Source organism: Myxine glutinosa, chromosome 12 (assembly GCF_964187855.1).
Source record: "Myxine glutinosa chromosome 12, kmMyxGlut1.1, whole genome shotgun sequence".
NCBI lineage: Eukaryota > Metazoa > Chordata > Myxini > Myxiniformes > Myxinidae > Myxine > Myxine glutinosa.
Genome location: NC_136272.1, coordinates 101,177,713 through 101,198,903, shown reverse-complemented (window position 1 = coordinate 101,198,903; position 21,191 = coordinate 101,177,713). Strand labels below are relative to the sequence as shown.

The window sequence follows — 21,191 nt, the reverse complement described above, 5'->3', positions numbered from 1 at the left end:
AATATATCTCATTTTATACTTTGCAGGACATGGAGTCTAGCAATATGGATGAAGACGTTACTCCACCTGTGCTCAATTGCTTCATCTGTGCACGCTCGGATACACCAGCTGAAAGGCTCATACAGGCAACTCCAAAGGGATACTCAACTTTATTGAAACAAGCAGAAACTGTCGAAAATGTTACTGTTGTGGAACGTATGAAGGAGGCTCAAAAGGAAGGAAAACTGAGGTACCACCAGATGTGTAAAAATGATCTGTACAACAACTTTGTTGCAACCACCAATAAGTCAGCTCAAGCATCAAAGGCAGAGAAAGAGTCATCAAAGTTGAAGAGAAGACGCACTACTTGTGAGTTCAGTTCATCAACTGGCTGCAGTTCTAGAAGATCACAGTCAGTTGACCTCCTGTATAAGGATGTATGCATTCTTTGCAACCAACCAGCCCAGCTCTACAAAAATAATCCAGCACAAGCTAGAAAGAAATACAGAGTGCCAGATAATTTGACTGCAGATACACTGAAGGCAAGCTTGCTGAAGACAGCACGGAGTCGCGGGGATGACTGGGGCACTGAAGGCACTGAAGTCACTGGACGCCTGGAAGGGATCAACGACTTGGTAGCAGAAGAAACACTGTACCATTTGCGATGCAAACTTATGTTTGTGAGAGGTGACAGTTTGTCCAAGACTGATGAGGAAGGAAAAAGGAAGAGAGGACAGAGGAGTATTGATGAGGAGCGAGAGGCAGTTTTTATTGAATTCTGCGAATGGTTAGACTCAGAATTAGAGTATGGGGTAATGAACATGGACCAAGTCCATGAAAAGCTGCAGGAGTTTGATCAGTCACCAGAGAAGAGCCTTTCTTATTCAAAGCATTGGCTAAAGATAAAACTTCTAGAGAAATACGAAGACACCTTGTATTTCACAACACAGGAAAGAAGGGCAGATGTACTCTGTCTCAAAGATGGCACCGACAATATTCTGCGAGGGCATCATGCTAATCTTGACCATGGAGATGAGAAGACTCAGATCATAAAGACGGCACTCAAGTTCATATCCAATGATATTGCCTTGATTGATTTAGGTCCAAAGTCATACCCCACCACACACAGTATGACTGACATCGATAGTCAGCTGACACTTGTTCCTGCAAGCCTTCGGATGTTCTTGAGACCGATTGTCAAGACAGACGAAAGAGTTGCCGTTTGGGGGCAGAATTTTATTAAGGCCTGTCGACCTCGGTCTGGAGTATTGCCACACCAAATGGGGCTTGCCATACAACTTGATCATAGATTTGGGTCAAAATGGATGCTCAACAAGTTCCACCGGCTGGGATACACTGAGTCTTACACGGAGACACAAAACTACAAATACTGCTTCCTTAATAGTAGGAGTGGAGATGATGTTCCAGATACTTCTGGCACTCTTGACACCATTGTGGAGGAAACCGATGAACAGATCAATGATGAGGTTGCGGTTGATGCTGCGCTTGAGGATCAATCAGTGATGACAGCCAAAGTGCCAGCCAGTGAAAGTGAATTGTCAAGTAATGATCAGGTGGTCTTTATGGAGGTTGGGGAAACAAACAATGCAGTCACTCAGTTTGTTGGAGACAATATAGATTTAAACATTGTCTCTATTCACGGAAACACTCCCTTTCACTCAATGGGTTGGATCGAAGTCACCTCTCCGGCACCACCTTTGCCAGATCCACAGACAACAGCAGCTTTCCCCCGGGTGAAGTTGAAGGCACTCGACAAAGCTAAGATCCTGAGAGGAACTGAAGTAAAGATTATTCCATTTACGAACAGGAAACAGATAGGAACGAACGCGATCATGTTTCTCCCCCTCGCTGAGCTTTCCTCCTCCCTGGCTCATGATCAGCCACTCCTCACTCCAGGTGACACACTCTGGGCAGCGGGGTGGGTGATCAAAGCCAACGATCCTGAGTTCCCACACTCCAACTGGAATGGCTGGATGAAGAGAATCCATGCTAATGATGCAAAGCAGAGCACACAGATCGAGTTCCTCCCAGTTATTGAAGGAGACCCTAATGACCTCAACACCAATAACTCTTGAGTATTATATATGTATGTGAAATAAAAGCTACTTTGTGTGTAAATGTAAAAGTGAAAATATAAATGTTAACAATCAACTCAGAATCATGAAAAACCCTTCTTTGACCCCTCATAAGTTACTTAAGGGCCGATTAAAAAAAAAAAATCCTCGAAAATAATTTTTCGGTACCCGAATTCAACAGCTTTTTTTCTGGGTTTCCCACGGGAGTTGAACTTCAACATTTTAACACATGTTATTACACACCTTTACAAACATATTGGTGAAGAAATTTTCTGGTAACAATTTAGTTAACAGATTTGTGAAATATCTCATAAAATGCCCTTACTATAAGGAAGGCTTTTGCTGTGTTGTTTTGAGTCTGTTTCCATTTTCTCCTGATGCTCCCACCTGAGAATGTGGCTCATGGATGCTGGAATCCCACATTCCAATCCTATATAAATATACAGGGGCATTTGTCCAATGGCTACTAATGTCATTGTAACTCGTCTCAGAGTACATTGAGGTTCCTTTGTCGTGCAGGTGATATATGTGAGCAAGCTCTTCCACGTCCTTGTTGTAAAACGTCTATTAAGTACGTACGTGAAAAGGTACAGTCAGAAACCTTTTTTGAAACGTCACCTGAGACCAAGTCTGCTTTTTCTTAGTTGTTCCAACTCTATGTCTGTGTGTGTACCATGTACGAGGGTACGTACACTGAGATGACACATACCCCCACCCAGGGCCGGCGCCAGACTATGTTGCACCATAGGCAAGGCCAGCTACTTGCATCCCCTCCCCCCCTCCCCCCCAAAAAATAAATTGTCAACTTCGATTTTTAAAAAGATGTTTTGTAGAAAAAATAAAAAGCAGAAATCTTGAAACTGCTAAATTTATTTTAAATTGCAAGAATAAGTACCGTAAGATGCCAACAGCACCAATATTAAAGGCGCAATATCCATTAATATGGCAGTGGTCCTGTTACCCCACGCTTTGGGGCAAATGGGCTTTCACTTTAAAAAAATATGACACTCCATGTGGTTTGCAATGCAAAATAAAGAAAGCGGGCCCTTTATGAGGGTGTGAATGGAAATTACAGATAAACAAAACAGTTTTTGGTTTGAGCAATAAGTTTTAGATATGCAAAATCAAAATTTTAAATAATCAATCTTTGATTATCTTTCGCAAATACAAAATAAAATATTTTGGCACACAAATCATTTTGAACTAAAGGGCACTCGGTACAATGCATACCTCAGCCATTGGCAACACAACATTCAAACTTTTTACTTCACACACCTTTAAGTATACAGGTATATACCATTTAAGGATACTTGGCGTAACCAACCCGGCATGTCACCACAATATTTCGCTTACAGTCAGACAGAGAAACAAACAAAATGAACATATGTCACCCACAGGGTGAACCGTATCTTGCCAAAATGTGAAAATTCCGTTTTTTCGTCATGACGTCATCAAATGACGTCATAGCGTCAAACTGTTTACAGATCTGGGAAGCACTCATCAAGGGCATTCATATGAGGTATTACTCGATATGGTACCTACGATTTCAAAATTTGACCTTGGGGTCAATAATTTTCGACCTCCAGCGCTAACCATGAAGGTCAAGGCCGATCGCCACCAAAAACTAATCAGCTGAGCGCCGGACCATATACTAGATTCCCATGAAGTTTGGAGACGATCCGATCAAAGTTACTCAAAAAATTAGTGTTTCGTCGACCTCCATGATTGACCACAAAGTGACCTTGACCTTTGACCTTGACCTTCAAAATTTTGTGTGCTGAAGGGTATCTCTATAGGACTCTGATATGCGAAGTTACAGGAGTTTCCAATAATAACTGTGGTCTACAGAGTGACCTAAACAATGCGAACTAAAGCAATACAATATACATGAAAAGTGCAGTTTTTTCGTCATAACGCCGTCAAATGACGTCACATTGTCAAACTAGTTATATGTTTGGAAAGCACTCAACAAGGGCTTCAATTTGAGGTACTACTCGATATGGTAACTGAAACTTGAAAATTTTACCTTTTGGTCAAAATTGAATGACCTTCAAAATGACCTTGAAGGTCAAGGCCGATCGACACCAAAAACTAATCAGCTGAGCGCCATACCACACCCTATATACCCACCAAGTTTGGAGATCATAAGATCAAAGTTACTCAAAAAATAAGGGTTTCGTTGACCTCCATGATTGACCGCAAAGTGACCTTGACCTTTGACCTTGACCTTCAAAATTTTGTGTGCTGAAGGGTATCTCTATAGGACTCTGATATGCGAAGTTACAGGAGTTTCCAATAATAACTGTGGTCTACAGAGTGATCTAAACGTGAAAAAAAAAAGATTAACCACAAACAAAAAACAAACAAAAAAAAAACAAACAAACATACAAACTGACTAATACATCTTGCAAAAACTTCGTTTTGGCAAGATAATAAACATATGTCACCCACAGGGTGAACCGTATCTTGCCAAAATGTGAAAATTCCGTTTTTTCGTCATGACGTCATCAAATGACGTCATAGCGTCAAACTGTTTACAGATCTGGGAAGCACTCATCAAGGGCATTCATATGAGGTATTACTCGATATGGTACCTACGATTTCAAAATTTGACCTTGGGGTCAATAATTTTCGACCTCCAGCGCTAACCATGAAGGTCAAGGCCGATCGCCACCAAAAACTAATCAGCTGAGCGCCGGACCATATACTAGATTCCCATGAAGTTTGGAGACGATCCGATCAAAGTTACTCAAAAAATAAGGGTTTCGTTGACCTCCATGATTGACCGCAAAGTGACCTTGACCTTTGACCTTGACCTTCAAAATTTTGTGTGCTGAAGGGTATCTCTATAGGACTCTGATATGCGAAGTTACAGGAGTTTCCAATAATAACTGTGGTCTACAGAGTGATCTAAACGTGAAAAAAAAATGATTAACCACAAACAAAAAAACAAAAAAATGAACATATGTCACCCACAGGGTGAACCGTATCTTGCCATTTGACCTTGACCTTAATAATTTCGTATGGTGAATAGTATGTCTTCATGACCAACGCACATGAAATATTGAAAGATTTTGATGAGAACTGAGGAAATAATTTTTTCATGAAAATTCCGTTTTTTCGTCATGACGTCATCAAATGACGTCATAGCGTCAAACTGTTTACAGATCTGGGAAGCACTCATCAAGGGCATTCATATGAGGTATTACTCGATATGGTACCTACGATTTCAAAATTTGACCTTGGGGTCAATAATTTTCGACCTCCAGCGCTAACCATGAAGGTCAAGGCCGATCGCCACCAAAAACTAATCAGCTGAGCGCCGGACCATATACTAGATTCCCATGAAGTTTGGAGACGATCCGATCAAAGTTACTCAAAAAATTAGTGTTTCGTCGACCTCCATGATTGACCACAAAGTGACCTTGACCTTTGACCTTGACCTTCAAAATTTTGTGTGCTGAAGGGTATCTCTATAGGACTCTGATATGCGAAGTTACAGGAGTTTCCAATAATAGCTGTGGACTACAGAGTGATCTAAACGTGAAAAAAAATGATTAACCACAAACAAATGAATGACCTTCAAAATGACCTTGAAGGTCAAGGCCGATCGACACCAAAAACTAATCAGCTGAGCGCCATACCACACCCTATATACCCACCAAGTTTGGAGATCATAAGATCAAAGTTACTCAAAAAATAAGGGTTTCGTTGACCTCCATGATTGACCGCAAAGTGACCTTGACCTTTGACCTTGACCTTCAAAATTTTGTGTGCTGAAGGGTATCTCTATAGGACTCTGATATGCGAAGTTACAGGAGTTTCCAATAATAACTGTGGTCTACAGAGTGATCTAAACGTGAGAAAAAAAATGATTAACCACAAACAAAAAAACAAACAAAAAAACAAACAAACAAACAAAGAACATATGTCACCCACAGGGTGAACCGTATCTTGCCATTTGACCTTGACCTTAATAATTTCGTATGGTGAATAGTATGTCTTCATGACCAACGCACATGAAATATTGAAAGATTTTGATGAGAACTGAGGAAATAATTTTTTCATGAAAATTCCGTTTTTTCGTCATGACGTCATCAAATGACGTCATAGCGTCAAACTGTTTACAGATCTGGGAAGCACTCATCAAGGGCATTCATATGAGGTATTACTCGATATGGTACCTACGATTTCAAAATTTGACCTTGGGGTCAATAATTTTCGACCTCCAGCGCTAACCATGAAGGTCAAGGCCGATCGCCACCAAAAACTAATCAGCTGAGCGCCGGACCATATACTAGATTCCCATGAAGTTTGGAGACGATCCGATCAAAGTTACTCAAAAAATTAGTGTTTCGTCGACCTCCATGATTGGCCGCAAAGTGACCTTGACCTTTGACCTTGACCTTCATAATTTTGTGTGCTAAAGGGTATCTCTAAAAGACTCTGATATGCGAACTTACAAGAGTTTCCAAATGGAACTGTGCTCTACAGAGTGACCTAAACAATGCGAACTAAAGCAATACAATATACATGAAAAGTGCAGTTTTTTCGTCATAACGCCGTCAAATGACGTCACATTGTCAAACTAGTTATATGTTTGGAAAGCACTCAACAAGGGCTTCAATTTGAGGTACTACTCGATATGGTAACTGAAACTTGAAAATTTTACCTTTTGGTCAAAATTGAATGACCTTCAAAATGACCTTGAAGGTCAAGGCCGATCGACACCAAAAACTAATCAACTGAGCGCCATACCACACCCTATATACCCACCAAGTTTGGAGATCATAAGATCAAAGTTACTCAAAAAATAAGGGTTTCGTAATTTGACCTTGGGGTCAATAATTTTCGACCTCCAGCGCTAACCATGAAGGTCAAGGCCGATCGCCACCAAAAACTAATCAGCTGAGCGCCGGACCATATACTAGATTCCCATGAAGTTTGGAGACGATCCGATCAAAGTTACTCAAAAAATAAGGGTTTTGTTGACCTCCATGATTGACCGCAAAGTGACCTTGACCTTTGACCTTGACCTTCAAAATTTTGTGTGCTGAAGGGTATCTCTATAGGACTCTGATATGCGAAGTTACAGGAGTTTCCAATAATAACTGTGGTCTACAGAGTGATCTAAACGTGAAAAAAAAATGATTAACCACAAACAAAAAAACAAAAAAATAAACATATGTCACCCACAGGGTGAACCGTATCTTGCCAAAATGTGAACATGAGTGACTTGCTTCAGGTCACACTGAGGTGAACAGAACTGCTATCCACTAGAAGCGACTCTTTGAGGAATGTCTGCCCACGAGATATTCCGATGATAATCGTTCTAGAGAGTGACCTTGAAAAATACGTGTTTGCCTTATAACGTCACCAAATGACGTCATTTATATAATGTCTAAAGCTTGACCTTGACCTATAAATGTCTAAAGCTTCACTTCGCAAAGTGACCTTGACCTTTGACCTTGACCTTAATAATTTCGTATGGTGAATAGTATGTCTTCATGACCAACGCACATGAAATATTGAAAGATTTTGATGAGAACTGAGGAAATAATTTTTTCATGAAAATTCCGTTTTTTCGTCATGACGTCATCAAATGACGTCATAGCGTCAAACTGTTTACAGATCTGGGAAGCACTCATCAAGGGCATTCATATGAGGTATTACTCGATATGGTACCTACGATTTCAAAATTTGACCTTGGGGTCAATAATTTTCGACCTCCAGCGCTAACCATGAAGGTCAAGGCCGATCGCCACCAAAAACTAATCAGCTGAGCGCCGGACCATATACTAGATTCCCATGAAGTTTGGAGACGATCCGATCAAAGTTACTCAAAAAATTAGTGTTTCGTCGACCTCCATGATTGACCACAAAGTGACCTTGACCTTTGACCTTGACCTTCAAAATTTTGTGTGCTGAAGGGTATCTCTATAGGACTCTGATATGCGAAGTTACAGGAGTTTCCAATAATAACTGTGGTCTACAGAGTGATCTAAACGTGAAAAAAAATGATTAACCACAAACAAATGAATGACCTTCAAAATGACCTTGAAGGTCAAGGCCGATCGACACCAAAAACTAATCAGCTGAGCGCCATACCACACCCTATATACCCACCAAGTTTGGAGATCATAAGATCAAAGTTACTCAAAAAATAAGGGTTTCGTTGACCTCCATGATTGACCGCAAAGTGACCTTGACCTTTGACCTTGACCTTCAAAATTTTGTGTGCTGAAGGGTATCTCTATAGGACTCTGATATGCGAAGTTACAGGAGTTTCCAATAATAACTGTGGTCTACAGAGTGATCTAAACGTGAGAAAAAAAATGATTAACCACAAACAAAAAAACAAACAAAAAAACAAACAAACAAACAAAGAACATATGTCACCCACAGGGTGAACCGTATCTTGCCATTTGACCTTGACCTTAATAATTTCGTATGGTGAATAGTATGTCTTCATGACCAACGCACATGAAATATTGAAAGATTTTGATGAGAACTGAGGAAATAATTTTTTCATGAAAATTCCGTTTTTTCGTCATGACGTCATCAAATGACGTCATAGCGTCAAACTGTTTACAGATCTGGGAAGCACTCATCAAGGGCATTCATATGAGGTATTACTCGATATGGTACCTACGATTTCAAAATTTGACCTTGGGGTCAATAATTTTCGACCTCCAGCGCTAACCATGAAGGTCAAGGCCGATCGCCACCAAAAACTAATCAGCTGAGCGCCGGACCATATACTAGATTCCCATGAAGTTTGGAGACGATCCGATCAAAGTTACTCAAAAAATTAGTGTTTCGTCGACCTCCATGATTGGCCGCAAAGTGACCTTGACCTTTGACCTTGACCTTCATAATTTTGTGTGCTAAAGGGTATCTCTAAAAGACTCTGATATGCGAACTTACAAGAGTTTCCAAAGGGAACTGTGCTCTACAGAGTGACCTAAACAATGCGAACTAAAGCAATACAATATACATGAAAAGTGCAGTTTTTTCGTCATAACGCCGTCAAATGACGTCACATTGTCAAACTAGTTATATGTTTGGAAAGCACTCAACAAGGGCTTCAATTTGAGGTACTACTCGATATGGTAACTGAAACTTGAAAATTTTACCTTTTGGTCAAAATTGAATGACCTTCAAAATGACCTTGAAGGTCAAGGCCGATCGACACCAAAAACTAATCAACTGAGCGCCATACCACACCCTATATACCCACCAAGTTTGGAGATCATAAGATCAAAGTTACTCAAAAAATAAGGGTTTCGTAATTTGACCTTGGGGTCAATAATTTTCGACCTCCAGCACTAACCATGAAGGTCAAGGCCGATCGCCACCAAAAACTAATCAGCTGAGCGCCGGACCATATACTAGATTCCCATGAAGTTTGGAGACGATCCGATCAAAGTTACTCAAAAAATAAGGGTTTTGTTGACCTCCATGATTGACCGCAAAGTGACCTTGACCTTTGACCTTGACCTTCAAAATTTTGTGTGCTGAAGGGTATCTCTATAGGACTCTGATATGCGAAGTTACAGGAGTTTCCAATAATAACTGTGGTCTACAGAGTGATCTAAACGTGAAAAAAAAATGATTAACCACAAACAAAAAAACAAAAAAATAAACATATGTCACCCACAGGGTGAACCGTATCTTGCCAAAATGTGAACATGAGTGACTTGCTTCAGGTCACACTGAGGTGAACAGAACTGCTATCCACTAGAAGCGACTCTTTGAGGAATGTCTGCCCACGAGATATTCCGATGATAATCGTTCTAGAGAGTGACCTTGAAAAATACGTGTTTGCCTTATAACGTCACCAAATGACGTCATTTATATAATGTCTAAAGCTTGACCTTGACCTATAAATGTCTAAAGCTTCACTTCGCAAAGTGACCTTGACCTTTGACCTTGACCTTAATAATTTCGTATGGTGAATAGTATGTCTTCATGACCAACGCACATGAAATATTGAAAGATTTTGATGAGAACTGAGGAAATAATTTTTTCATGAAAATTCCGTTTTTTCGTCATGACGTCATCAAATGACGTCATAGCGTCAAACTGTTTACAGATCTGGGAAGCACTCATCAAGGGCATTCATATGAGGTATTACTCGATATGGTACCTGCGATTTCAAAATTTGACCTTGGGGTCAATAATTTTCGACCTCCAGCGCTAACCATGAAGGTCAAGGCCGATCGCCACCAAAAACTAATCAGCTGAGCGCCGGACCATATACTAGATTCCCATGAAGTTTGGAGACGATCCGATCAAAGTTACTCAAAAAATTAGTGTTTCGTCGACCTCCATGATTGACCACAAAGTGACCTTGACCTTTGACCTTGACCTTCAAAATTTTGTGTGCTGAAGGGTATCTCTATAGGACTCTGATATGCGAAGTTACAGGAGTTTCCAATGACTCGATATGGTAACTGAAACTTGAAAATTTTACCTTTTGGTCAAAATTGAATGACCTTCAAAATGACCTTGAAGGTCAAGGCCGATCGACACCAAAAACTAATCAACTGAGCGCCATACCACACCCTATATACCCACCAAGTTTGGAGATCATAAGATCAAAGTTACTCAAAAAATAAGGGTTTCGTAATTTGACCTTGGGGTCAATAATTTTCGACCTCAGCGCTAACCATGAAGGTCAAGGCCGATCGCCACCAAAAACTAATCAGCTGAGCGCCGGACCATATACTAGATTCCCATGAAGTTTGGAGACGATCCGATCAAAGTTACTCAAAAAATAAGGGTTTCGTCGACCTCCATGATTGACCACAAAGTGACCTTGACCTTTGACCTTGACCTTCAAAATTTTGTGTGCTGAAGGGTATCTCTATAGGACTCTGATATGCGAAGTTACAGGAGTTTCCAATAATAACTGTGGTCTACAGAGTGATCTAAACGTGAAAAAAAATGATTAACCACAAACAAAAAAACAAACAAACATACAAGCTGACTAATACATCTTGCAAAAACTTCGTTTTGGCAAGATAACAAACAAACATACAAGCTGTCACCCACATATGTCACCCACAGGGTGAACCGTATCTTGCCAAAATGTGAACATGAGTGACTTGCTTCAGGTCACACTGAGGTGAACAGAACTGCTATCCACTAGAAGCGACTCTTTGAGGAATGTCTGCCCACGAGATATTCCGATGATAATCGTTCTAGAGAGTGACCTTGAAAAATACGTGTTTGCCTTATAACGTCACCAAATGACGTCATTTATATAATGTCTAAATATGTTTGGAAAGCACTCAACAAGGGCTTCAATTTGAGGTACTACTCGATATGGTAACTGAAACTTGAAAATTTTACCATCACACCAGCTGGACGTGGATCTGGGGGTGAAGTAGCAGGGGTAGAAAAGATGAAGGTTTTGGATGGGGGAAGATAAGAGATGGCGGTGAACAGCTGTTTTAAAGACCTGGAGGGTGGAGTGGGATTGAAGAGAGTGAGGGAGTTTGTTCCAGAGGCTGGAGAAAAGAGGAATGAAGGAGTGAAGGTGAGCAGAAAGTCTTGATTTTGGCTATTTCCCCAGTAACGCTTTTCTTGTTACATCCCGGGATTCCCTGACTATGACACCTCGCCATTGATTCCTCACAACCCTACTCCCTTGTTACGTCACACGCCCCCTGTTTGAACAAGGGAAACCATTAGAAGGTGATAATTTAGCACCTCTTGCACTCAAGTGCTTCATTAACATTCATTTTGTTCACAAATACACTTTGCTCATGTTAATTGGACCGTAAATTAAGTTTCTGGAATATATTTAATTTTTAAAAGACTGATTCATTATTTATTCACATCGAGACTCCACTCCACTCCCTTATGGTCTTTTAAAATCCAAAATGTACTTAAAATACTATGTGGAATCACGTGAACTTTGTATAAAGGGCAAAAGTATTCTTATGAGCCTTTAGGATGCTGATTGATGCTAAACAACACACACTCAAGTTACTGCCAAATGCAATTCGCAGAATAAAATAAATTTCTGCATCAGAGAGAATATCGTGGAATTCGTGGAAAACGCATTACATGGAACGATAAACAACTTGAAAAGTTTGATCTTTAAGCCTCTTTAAATCAGTTGGACTGTGGGATATAATAGTAAGGGAAACATATGAAAATCTGTTAACTAAATTGTTACCAAAAACTTTCTTCACCAATATGTTTGTAAAGGTGTGTAATAACATGTGTTAAAATGTTGAAGGTCAACTCCCGTGGGAAACCCAGAAAAAAAGCTGTTGAATTCGGGTACCGAAAAATTATTTTCGAGAATTTTTATTTTTTTAAATCGGCCCTTAAGTAACTTATGAGGGGTCAAATAAGGGTTTTTCATGATTCTGAGTTGATTGTTAACATTTATATTTCACCACAGACACTCCTTTGTGGAAAAATAATTTCTAAATATATCTCATTTTCTACTTTGCAGGACATGGAGTCTAGCAATATGGATGAAGACGTTACTCCACCTGTGCTCAATTGCTTCATCTGTGCACGCTCGGATACACCAGCTGAAAGGCTCATACAGGCAACTCCAAAGGGATACTCAACTTTATTGAAACAAGCAGAAACTGTCGAAAATGTTACTGTTGTGGAACGTATGAAGGAGGCTCAAAAGGAAGGAAAACTGAGGTACCACCAGAAGTGTAAAAATGATCTGTACAACAACTTTGTTGCAACCACCAATAAGTCAGCTCAAGCATCAAAGGCAGAGAAAGAGTCATCAAAGTTGAAGAGAAGACGCACTACTTGTGAGTTCAGTTCATCAACTGGCTGCAGTTCTAGAAGATCACAGTCAGTTGACCTCCTGTATAAGGATGTATGCATTCTTTGCAACCAACCAGCCCAGCTCTACAAAAATAATCCAGCACAAGCTAGAAAGAAATACAGAGTGCCAGATAATTTGACTGCAGATACACTGAAGGCAAGCTTGCTGAAGACAGCACGGAGTCGCGGGGATGACTGGGGCACTGAAGGCACTGAAGTCACTGGACGTCTGGAAGGGATCAACGACTTGGTAGCAGAAGAAACACTGTACCATTTGCGATGCAAACTTATGTTTGTGAGAGGTGACAGTTTGTCCAAGACTGATGAGGAAGGAAAAAGGAAGAGAGGACAGAGGAGTATTGATGAGGAGCGAGAGGCAGTTTTTATTGAATTCTGCGAATAGTTAGACTCAGAATTAGAGCATGGGGTAATGAACATGGACCAAGTCCATGAAAAGCTGCAGGAGTTTGATCAGTCACCAGAGAAGAGCCTTTCTTTTTCAAAGCATTGGCTAAAGGTAAAACTTCTAGAGAAATACGAAGACACCTTGTATTTCACAACACAGGAAAGAAGGGCAGATGTACTCTGTCTCAAAGATGGCACCGACAATATTCTGCGAGGGCATCATGCTAATCTTGACCATGGAGATGAGAAGACTCAGATCATAAAGACGGCACTCAAGTTCATATCCAATGATATTGCCTTGATTGATTTAGGTCCAAAGTCATACCCCACCACACACAGTATGACTGACATCGATAGTCAGCTGACACTTGTTCCTGCAAGCCTTCGGATGTTCTTGAGACCGATTGTCAAGACAGACGAAAGAGTTGCCGTTTGGGGGCAGAATTTTATTAAGGCCTGTCGACCTCGGTCTGGAGTATTGCCACACCAAATGGGGCTTGCCATACAACTTGATCATAGATTTGGGTCAAAATGGATGCTCAACAAGTTCCACCAGCTGGGATACACTGAGTCTTACACGGAGACACAAAACTACAAATACTGCTTCCTTAATAGTAGGAGTGGAGATGATGTTCCAGATACTTCTGGCACTCTTGACACCATTGTGGAGGAAACCGATGAACAGATCAATGATGAGGTTGCGGTTGATGCTGCGCTTGAGGATCAATCAGTGATGACAGCCAAAGTGCCAGCCAGTGAAAGTGAATTGTCAAGTAATGATCAGGTGGTCTTTATGGAGGTTGGGGAAACAAACAATGCAGTCACTCAGTTTGTTGGAGACAATATAGATTTAAACATTGTCTCTATTCACGGAAACACTCCCTTTCACTCAATGGGTTGGATCGAAGTCACCTCTCCGGCACCACCTTTGCCAGATCCACAGACAACAGCAGCTTTCCCCCGGGTGAAGTTGAAGGCACTCGACAAAGCTAGGATCCTGAGAGGAACTGAAGTAAAGATTATTCCATTTACGAACAGGAAACAGATAGGAACGAACGCGATCATGTTTCTCCCCCTCGCTGAGCTTTCCTCCTCCCTGGCTCATGATCAGCCACTCCTCACTCCAGGTGACACACTCTGGGCAGCGGGGTGGGTGATCAAAGCCAACGATCCTGAGTTCCCACACTCCAACTGGAATGGCTGGATGAAGAGAATCCATGCTAATGATGCAAAGCAGAGCACACAGATCGAGTTCCTCCCAGTTATTGAAGGAGACCCTAATGACCTCAACACCAATAACTCTTGAGTATTATATATGTATGTGAAATAAAAGCTACTTTGTGTGTAAATGTAAAAGTGAAAATATAAATGTTAACAATCAACTCAGAATCATGAAAAACCCTTATTTGACCCCTCATAAGTTACTTAAGGGCCGATTAAAAAAAAAAAATCCTCGAAAATAATTTTTCGGTACCCGAATTCAACAGCTTTTTTTCTGGGTTTCCCACGGGAGTTGAACTTCAACATTTTAACACATGTTATTACACACCTTTACAAACATATTGGTGAAGAAATTTTCTGGTAACAATTTAGTTAACAGATTTGTGAAATATCTCATAAAATGCCCTTACTATAAGGAAGGCTTTTGCTGTGTTGTTTTGAGTCTGTTTCCATTTTCTCCTGATGCTCCCACCTGAGAATGTGGCTCATGGATGCTGGAATCCCACATTCCAATCCTATATAAATATACAGGGGCATTTGTCCAATGGCTACTAATGTCATTGTAACTCGTCTCAGAGTACATTGAGGTTCCTTTGTCGTGCAGGTGATATATGTGAGCAAGCTCTTCCACGTCCTTGTTGTAAAACGTCTATTAAGTACGTACGTGAAAAGGTACAGTCAGAAACCTTTTTTGAAACGTCACCTGAGACCAAGTCTGCTTTTTCTTAGTTGTTCCAACTCTATGTCTGTGTGTGTACCATGTACGAGGGTACGTACACTGAGATGACACATACCCCCACCCAGGGCCGGCGCCAGACTATGTTGCACCATAGGCAAGGCCAGCTACTTGCATCCCCTCCCCCCCCTCCCCCCCAAAAAATAAATTGCCAACTTCGATTTTTAAAAAGATGTTTTGTAGAAAAAATAAAAAGCAGAAATCTTGAAACTGCTAAATTTATTTTAAATTGCAAGAATAAGTACCGTAAGATGCCAACAGCACCAATATTAAAGGCGCAATATCCATTAATATGGCAGTGGTCCTGTTACCCCACGCTTTGGGGCAAATGGGCTTTCACTTTAAAAAAATATGACACTCCATGTGGTTTGCAATGCAAAATAAAGAAAGCGGGCCCTTTATGAGGGTGTGAATGGAAATTACAGATAAACAAAACAGTTTTTGGTTTGAGCAATAAGTTTTAGATATGCAAAATCAAAATTTTAAATAATCAATCTTTGATTATCTTTCGCAAATACAAAATAAAACATTTTGGCACACAAATCATTTTGAACTAAAGGGCACTCGGTACAATGCATACCTCAGCCATTGGCAACACAACATTCAAACCTTTTACTTCACACACCTTTAAGTATACAGGTATATACCATTTAAGGATACTTGGCGTAACCAACCCGGCATGTCACCACAATATTTCGCTTACAGTCAGACAGAGAAACAAACAAAATGAACATATGTCACCCACAGGGTGAACCGTATCTTGCCATTTGACCTTGACCTTAATAATTTCGTATGGTGAATAGTATGTCTTCATGACCAACGCACATGAAATATTGAAAGATTTTGATGAGAACTGAGGAAATAATTTTTTCATGAAAATTCCGTTTTTTCGTCATGACGTCATCAAATGACGTCATAGCGTCAAACTGTTTACAGATCTGGGAAGCACTCATCAAGGGCATTCATATGAGGTATTACTCGATATGGTACCTACGATTTCAAAATTTGACCTTGGGGTCAATAATTTTCGACCTCCAGCGCTAACCATGAAGGTCAAGGCCGATCGCCACCAAAAACTAATCAGCTGAGCGCCGGACCATATACTAGATTCCCATGAAGTTTGGAGACGATCCGATCAAAGTTACTCAAAAAATTAGTGTTTCGTCGACCTCCATGATTGACCACAAAGTGACCTTGACCTTTGACCTTGACCTTCAAAATTTTGTGTGCTGAAGGGTATCTCTATAGGACTCTGATATGCGAAGTTACAGGAGTTTCCAATAATAACTGTGGTCTACAGAGTGATCTAAACGTGAAAAAAAATGATTAACCACAAACAAATGAATGACCTTCAAAATGACCTTGAAGGTCAAGGCCGATCGACACCAAAAACTAATCAGCTGAGCGCCATACCACACCCTATATACCCACCAAGTTTGGAGATCATAAGATCAAAGTTACTCAAAAAATAAGGGTTTCGTTGACCTCCATGATTGACCGCAAAGTGACCTTGACCTTTGACCTTGACCTTCAAAATTTTGTGTGCTGAAGGGTATCTCTATAGGACTCTGATATGCGAAGTTACAGGAGTTTCCAATAATAACTGTGGTCTACAGAGTGATCTAAACGTGAAAAAAAAATGATTAACCACAAACAAAAAAACAAACAAAAAAACAAACAAACAAACAAAGAACATATGTCACCCACAGGGTGAACCGTATCTTGCCATTTGACCTTGACCTTAATAATTTCGTATGGTGAATAGTATGTCTTCATGACCAACGCACATGAAATATTGAAAGATTTTGATGAGAACTGAGGAAATAATTTTTTCATGAAAATTCCGTTTTTTCGTCATGACGTCATCAAATGACGTCATAGCGTCAAACTGTTTACAGATCTGGGAAGCACTCATCAAGGGCATTCATATGAGGTATTACTCGATATGGTACCTACGATTTCAAAATTTGACCTTGGGGTCAATAATTTTCGACCTCCAGCGCTAACCATGAAGGTCAAGGCCGATCGCCACCAAAAACTAATCAGCTGAGCGCCGGACCATATACTAGATTCCCATGAAGTTTGGAGACGATCCGATCAAAGTTACTCAAAAAATTAGTGTTTCGTCGACCTCCATGATTGACCACAAAGTGACCTTGACCTTTGACCTTGACCTTCATAATTTTGTGTGCTAAAGGGTATCTCTAAAAGACTCTGATATGCGAACTTACAAGAGTTTCCAAAGGGAACTGTGCTCTACAGAGTGACCTAAACAATGCGAACTAAAGCAATACAATATACATGAAAAGTGCAGTTTTTTCGTCATAACGCCGTCAAATGACGTCACATTGTCAAACTAGTTATATGTTTGGAAAGCACTCAACAAGGGCTTCAATTTGAGGTACTACTCGATATGGTAACTGAAACTTGAAAATTTTACCTTTTGGTCAAAATTGAATGACCTTCAAAATGACCTTGAAGGTCAAGGCCGATCGACACCAAAAACTAATCAACTGAGCGCCATACCACACCCTATATACCCACCAAGTTTGGAGATCATAAGATCAAAGTTACTCAAAAAATAAGGGTTTCGTAATTTGACCTTGGGGTCAATAATTTTCGACCTCCAGCGCTAACCATGAAGGTCAAGGCCGATCGCCACCAAAAACTAATCAGCTGAGCGCCGGACCATATACTAGATTCCCATGAAGTTTGGAGACGATCCGATCAAAGTTACTCAAAAAATAAGGGTTTCGTTGACCTCCATGATTGACCGCAAAGTGACCTTGACCTTTGACCTTGACCTTCAAAATTTTGTGTGCTGAAGGGTATCTCTATAGGACTCTGATATGCGAAGTTACAGGAGTTTCCAATAATAACTGTGGTCTACAGAGTGATCTAAACGTGAAAAAAAAATGATTAACCACAAACAAAAAAACAAAAAAACAAAAAAAAAATATGTCACCCACAGGGTGAACCGTATCTTGCCAAAATGTGAAAATTCCGTTTTTTCGTCATGACGTCATCAAATGACGTCATAGCGTCAAACTGTTTACAGATCTGGGAAGCACTCATCAAGGGCATTCATATGAGGTATTACTCGATATGGTACCTACGATTTCAAAATTTGACCTTGGGGTCAATAATTTTCGACCTCCAGCGCTAACCATGAAGGTCAAGGCCGATCGCCACCAAAAACTAATCAGCTGAGCGCCGGACCATATACTAGATTCCCATGAAGTTTGGAGACGATCCGATCAAAGTTACTCAAAAAATTAGTGTTTCGTCGACCTCCATGATTGACCACAAAGTGACCTTGACCTTTGACCTTGACCTTCAAAATTTTGTGTGCTGAAGGGTATCTCTATAGGACTCTGATATGCGAAGTTACAGGAGTTTCCAATAATAACTGTGGTCTACAGAGTGATCTAAACGTGAAAAAAAAAAGATTAACCACAAACAAAAAAACAAACAAACATACAAGCTGACTAATACATCTTGCAAAAACTTCGTTTTGGCAAGATAACAAACAAACAAACAAACATACAAGCTGACTGATACATCTTGCAAAAACTTCGTTTTGGCAAGATAACAAACATACAAGCTGACTGATACATCTTGCAAAAACTTCGTTTTGGCAAGATAATGAACATATGTCACCCACAGGGTGAACCGTATCTTGCCAAAATGTGAAAATTCCGTTTTTTCGTCATGACGTCATCAAATGACGTCATAGCGTCAAACTGTTTACAGATCTGGGAAGCACTCATCAAGGGCATTCATATGAGGTATTACTCGATATGGTACCTACGATTTCAAAATTTGACCTTGGGGTCAATAATTTTCGACCTCCAGCGCTAACCATGAAGGTCAAGGCCGATCGCCACCAAAAACTAATCAGCTGAGCGCCGGACCATATACTAGATTCCCATGAAGTTTGGAGATGATCCGATCAAAGTTACTCAAAAAATTAGTGTTTCGTCGACCTCCATGATTGACCACAAAGTGACCTTGACCTTTGACCTTGACCTTCAAAATTTTGTGTGCTGAAGGGTATCTCTATAGGACTCTGATATGCGAAGTTACAGGAGTTTCCAATAATAACTGTGGTCTACAGAGTGATCTAAACGTGAAAAAAAAAAGATTAACCACAAACAAAAAAACAAAATGAACATATGTCACCCACAGGGTGAACCGTATCTTGCCATGACCTTGACCTTAATAATTTCGTATGGTGAATAGTATGTCTTCATGACCAACGCACATGAAATATTGAAAGATTTTGATGAGAACTGAGGAAATAATTTTTTCATGAAAATTCCGTTTTTTCGTCATGACGTCATCAAATGACGTCATAGCGTCAAACTGTTTACAGATCTGGGAAGCACTCATCAAGGGCATTCATATGAGGTATTACTCGATATGGTACCTACGATTTCAAAATTTGACCTTGGGGTCAATAATTTTCGACCTCCAGCGCTAACCATGAAGGTCAAGGCCGATCGCCACCAAAAACTAATCAGCTGAGCGCCGGACCATATACTAGATTCCCATGAAGTTTGGAGACGATCCGATCAAAGTTACTCAAAAAATTAGTGTTTCGTCGACCTCCATGATTGACCACAAAGTGACCTTGACCTTTGACCTTGACCTTCATAATTTTGTGTGCTAAAGGGTATCTCTAAAAGACTCTGATATGCGAACTTACAAGAGTTTCCAAAGGGAACTGTGCTCTACAGAGTGACCTAAACAATGCGAACTAAAGCAATACAATATACATGAAAAGTGCAGTTTTTTCGTCATAACGCCGTCAAATGACGTCACATTGTCAAACTAGTTATATGTTTGGAAAGCACTCAACAAGGGCTTCAATTTGAGGTACTACTCGATATGGTAACTGAAACTTGAAAATTTTACCTTTTGGTCAAAATTGAATGACCTTCAAAATGACCTTGAAGGTCAAGGCCGATCGACACCAAAAACTAATCAACTGAGCGCCATACCACACCCTATATACCCACCAAGTTTGGAGATCATAAGATCAAAGTTACTCAAAAAATAAGGGTTTCGTAATTTGACCTTGGGGTCAATAATTTTCGACCTCCAGCGCTAACCATGAAGGTCAAGGCCGATCGCCACCAAAAACTAATCAGCTGAGCGCCGGACCATATACTAGATTCCCATGAAGTTTGGAGACGATCCGATCAAAGTTACTCAAAAAATAAGGGTTTCGTTGACCTCCATGATTGACCACAAAGTGACCTTGACCTTTGACCTTGACCTTCAAAATTTTGTGTGCTGAAGGGTATCTCTATAGGACTCTGATCTGCGAAGTTACAGGAGTTTCCAATAATAACTGTGGTCTACAGAGTGATCTAAACGTGAAAAAAAAAAGATTAACCACAAACAAAAAAACAAACAAAAAAACAAACAAACAAACAAACAAACATACAAGCTGACTGATACATCTTGCAAAAACTTCGTTTTGGCAAGATAAAAACAAACAAACATACAAGCTGACTGATACATCTTGCAAAAACTTCGTTTTGGCAAGATAAAAAACAAACAAACATACAAGCTGACTGATACATCTTGCAAAAACTTCGTTTTGGCAAGATAATGATAAATTATGTCACCCACAGGGTGAACCGTATCTTGCCAAAATGTGAAAATTCCGTTTTTTCGTCATGACGTCATCAAATGACGTCATAGCGTCAAACTGTTTACAGATCTGGGAAGCACTCATCAAGGGCATTCATATGAGGTATTACTCGATATGGTACCTACGATTTCAAAATTTGACCTTGGGGTCAATAATTTTCGACCTCCAGCGCTAACCATGAAGGTCAAGGCCGATCGCCACCAAAAACTAATCAGCTGAGCGCCGGACCATATACTAGATTCCCATGAAGTTTGGAGACGATCCGATCAAAGTTACTCAA

General features: G+C 40.3%; 1 protein-coding gene across 1 annotated transcript; it reads left to right on the top strand.

Moving 5' to 3' along the window:
- The first annotated feature begins 44 nt into the window (after nucleotides 1-44).
- Nucleotides 45-13,213, top strand: LOC144888404 (uncharacterized). The gene is made up of 2 exons (XM_078766288.1): nucleotides 45-2,086; nucleotides 12,550-13,213. The coding sequence occupies exon 1, from the start codon at nucleotides 45-47 to the stop codon at nucleotides 2,073-2,075; it is 2,031 nt and encodes a 676-aa protein (XP_078622414.1). The 3' UTR covers nucleotides 2,076-2,086; nucleotides 12,550-13,213.
- The last annotated feature ends 7,978 nt before the right edge of the window (nucleotides 13,214-21,191 follow it).